Genomic DNA, 4,091 nt, shown 5'->3' on the forward strand with positions numbered 1-4,091 from the left:
AATTAAAAACACTTATCATTTATTGAACAATCTGTAATATTTTCATATTTAAAGTACTTTCAGAAGTTTGAATTCTGAATATGAGCGGACTTTTCCGTTAATGTTCAATATGGGCTTTAGAAAGGCATAATTCCCAGAACCCTAGAGATCCTAAGGACATGCTCAAGAGCTGCTTTAGCCATCTGATACAGACAAACCTAAAACATGCTGGGGACTGCAGTGTAGTCTCAGTTTTTCTAGGTTTCTAGATTCCTTTGTAAACAAACCTACAAACCTTAAATTAAAGGATTAATAAACTATTTCCAGGACCTTCAGAACCTGAGAACCCTTTAGAACCCTTAAAATAAGCTCCAACAACTTGCAGAGTCATTAGCTGGTTAGAAGGTGCCCAGATTGTTTCTTGTTAAGAACCGATAATCTGTGTGGTCCACTTGATCATTCTAGTGTATCTAGTTACAACATTTAAACCAGTTCTAATACCATATATCACTTCCATAAAGGCAATGCCCCAAGACTTTTCGGAATCTTCTAAATAAAACCAATAACTAAGCACAGAACCTTCTGCAGCCGCTATAGAACCGTCTTCTGGTGCTCATGATGTATCTGTGTGGTTCAGGTTGGTTTTGCAGGGACGGCCTGTGAGGACTGTGAACCTGGACGTTACGGACCCACCTGCAGCTCAGGTACCACACTGGAAAAAATATCAAGAAATAAGTGAAACATGTCATATATTAAGAGTATTTACCCTCAATTTGAGTAGTTAAATGGGATAGTTTGCCAATGGGACTATTTCCAAAAGATAATTGGATACTATGCACTTGAAATAAGACAATGGAATTGTATTTTCTTATTTTAAATGTAAATTGTCTTGTTCCATTGGCAAAATGTCTAATTTTCCTCCTCAATTCAAGAAAAAATGCACTTGTTTTAAGAAAAAAGATATACATTTTTTGCAATGCATTGGATCCTAATGTCCTGACATCAGTCAGTCCTGTCAGAGATCGTCACATGATGTTTTTTGTGTTTTTGGTCTCAGAATGCAAATGTGTCCATGGCCTCTGTTCTTCTGGACTGAAAGGTGACGGCCGCTGCACCTGCTTCTCTGGGTACAAAGGTCCCAGTTGTGACCAGGGTGAGTTCCTCTGCTGTAGCCACACCTGGACCCAGTGTATCATTAGAACGCTGAAGTTGATGGTTCCTCCTATCTGACCCGATCCCCGTCTTGCCTTTCAGAGTTACCAGAATGTGCAGCCCTTGGCTGCCAGCAGAACTCTCGCTGTATGGAGGAAGCTCTGTCAGGGAGACTGGTGTGCCAATGTTTGCCCGGCTTTGAAAAATCCGGAGCTCAGTGTTTATGTGAGTTCAAACATCTGAGAATTAAACCACATCCTGGTCTTCAGACCCAGAAATCTGTCAGCTTGATCTTCTTAGCAGGTTTCTAAAATCAAGATTCTGTGTTAACTCAGAAAGCCTGCAGCCATAATTAGTTTTTAGAACCCTAGAGGGTTCATTTACCTGGGGAACCATCTCATGCTGAGGAGGGTGCTACTAGGAAGAGGATGAGCTTCTAGGAAAAGAACAGACTGGAACTATACAGGAAAACCAAGGAGCATAGCTACGTTCACTGATTAGTGTTCCATCTGATCGGCTTCCAGTCGTCCTGCATCTTGGGATGGTCCATGTGAGAGCTTACTTCTTTGAAAGAGTGGACCTCCCCATATTTGCTCCAAAACACCAACATGGAACAGGGATCCACACTTTCTTCAGGAGACGTTTCTTTCTACCATCCAGGACCAGCTTTGTGATGATATGTTGATTTTCCAGCATGACAGAGCTTTGGATCAGAACATGTCCAAATTGGGCCTGTGGTCGGTTCTAAAACAGAGACGGACAAGACAGGAGCCAACAAACAGGGATCTTCTCAAGGAAGTGATCTCAGTCAGCCAAAACTCTGTCTGGAAGCTATCTAATGGAGCAGAGAGAACTCCATAAGCCTTAAAGAACAAGGAGAACAAGCAAACTTTGTTTCATCACCAGAACCACAGAGAACCAGAACCAGGAGCTTTCCTTAAAGGATCTGCTCATGGTCTTCACTTCTTCTCCACCAACAATGCTATTTCTCTCCTCCACAGCCAAAAACCCATGCCTCCAGCGGGTCTGCCATGCTCAGGCTTCCTGCCTCCATACTGGACCGAACCAGCACCTCTGTGCCTGCAACAAAGGCTACACCGGTGATGGACGGATCTGCATGCCAGTCAACCCGTGTCAGACCAAAAACGGAGGATGCTCCCCAGAGTCTGCCAACTGTGTCTATGATGGACCGGGACAGGTAAAAAGAACCCAGGCCCATCCAAATTAGGGACAGAATCATACTCACTACTGCAGATCAGGTGGGTTGAACGGATCAGGGTCAGAATCAGGAGACCAGGGTCAGAACTGAAGAGGGAGGAAGAACCTTAGCATTGGGATCAAACTCAAGATGAAGGATCTTTAACTGGTTTAAGTGATGTAATGGAGGTTACAGCCTGCAAGGGGCAGCGTTAATCCGTTTTGCTTTCTTTCAGTCTCACTGCGAGTGTCTACAAGGCTTTAAAAAGCTGGCAGATGGCAGCTGCAACCTGAAGGACATCTGCAAACCCAACTCCTGCCACCAGAACGCCAACTGCACCACAGTGGGACCGGATCAAGTCGAGTCAGTCCCTCCTACCTGCTTCCACCTCAGTTTCACCCGCTTTCACACCTTCAGATCCACCTGAATGTCCTGCCGCTCTGTGTCTCAGGTGCACTTGTCTCCAAGGATACATTGGGAATGGTAAGGTGTGTTTTGGGAACATCATGGAGCGTCTGAGGGAGCTGAACACGCAGCCTGGGGAGGAGTTGAGCGGACAGCTCAGCAATGCCATCTCTCTGTTTGGTAATTGTCTTTATGTTTTGCAGTATTTAATATTATTTATAAAATGTGAAAAAAGTGTAGCTCTTGATCCAGAAGCTGTGATGTTCACAGGTTCTGGTTCCAACTAGTGTTGCGCCGATGCCATTTTTTGGCCCCGATACCGATACCCGATACCTGGCTGTGCAGTATCGGCCGATACCGATACTATAATAATGTAAAATAATTGCCATCAGGGCTTTGTCAAGCTGCTTCCTACCTTTGTGAAGCAGGAAAAAATCTAATACAAAGTGAATCCAGTAGAACGTTTTATTGCCTACCAGGAATGGGTGACAATAGTTGAATAAACTTATGGCTCTCAAAATGGTATCGGTGCCTTATTTGCTGGTACTCGCCGATACCGATACCACCATTTTAGGGCAGTATCGGGGGCCCGTCCGATACTGGTATCGGTATAGGTGCAACACTAGTTCCAACCAAAACATTCATGAGTCAGTCTCAATCCTGTGTAAATTTGAACCACAGGTCTGGTTGATATAGTACCATTTCCTGCTGGTTTAGCCAGATGATTGGCACTGAAGCAGACATACAGTCTAGATGCTGTTGATATCAGAACCTGATATTGTTTGATTTCAGATTCTTTCTCGTGGCCTCTGCAGAATTTGGGCCCTTTTACAGTATTTGTTCCCATCAATACAGGCTTCAGAGGGGTTAACGTGAGTTTGAAATCCATTAACTAAACCGAATTTTGGGAAACAATTTTTCATTTTTTTCTAATGTCTTGTTTTCCTGTTTTCTCCAGATAAGGTCTCTGACTACAGACTCATCTAGAGTCAATTACCTGATTAAAATGCACCTGATTGCTGGTTTAATGCCGTCCTCCACTATGAAGAAAACCCATGTCTTCTACACGCTGTCAGGAAAATCAGGAGAGACGCAGACATCACCTATGGTGAGGATGGGAATGACAATGCAGGAAATTCTAAAAGTAATCATTCAAAACATCATATAGAAGTTTGTTGAGTTTAAAAACACCAAATCTGTTCTTTCTACTTGTGTTAGTGGTTGTTTACAATCCATTATCCAATAATTACCATATTACCAGTTTAAGTCCATGAGGCAGAAACCCTGTGTACTTTTAGGGCTAGGCTTAAAACTTTCCTTACTCATAAAGCTTATAGTTAGAGTGGCTCAGGTTATC

General features: G+C 43.3%; 1 protein-coding gene across 1 annotated transcript in view; it reads left to right on the forward strand.

The window, feature by feature from the left end:
- The window catches only part of stab2 (stabilin 2), a 38,140-nt gene that overhangs the window by 3,095 nt on the left and 30,954 nt on the right, over positions 1–4,091 (forward strand). Inside the window, exons 5-12 of the mRNA XM_015399401.1 lie at positions 617–683; positions 1,037–1,132; positions 1,234–1,356; positions 2,133–2,329; positions 2,565–2,692; positions 2,781–2,914; positions 3,527–3,606; positions 3,693–3,842. Of these exons, the coding sequence (XP_015254887.1) occupies positions 617–683; positions 1,037–1,132; positions 1,234–1,356; positions 2,133–2,329; positions 2,565–2,692; positions 2,781–2,914; positions 3,527–3,606; positions 3,693–3,842 (975 nt within the window). The remainder of the gene's footprint in view (positions 1–616; positions 684–1,036; positions 1,133–1,233; positions 1,357–2,132; positions 2,330–2,564; positions 2,693–2,780; positions 2,915–3,526; positions 3,607–3,692; positions 3,843–4,091) is intronic.

The sequence above is a fragment of the Cyprinodon variegatus genome, unplaced genomic scaffold (assembly GCF_000732505.1).
Source record: "Cyprinodon variegatus isolate N-32 unplaced genomic scaffold, C_variegatus-1.0 Scaffold1007, whole genome shotgun sequence".
In the NCBI taxonomy this organism is placed as follows: Eukaryota; Metazoa; Chordata; class Actinopteri; order Cyprinodontiformes; family Cyprinodontidae; genus Cyprinodon; species Cyprinodon variegatus.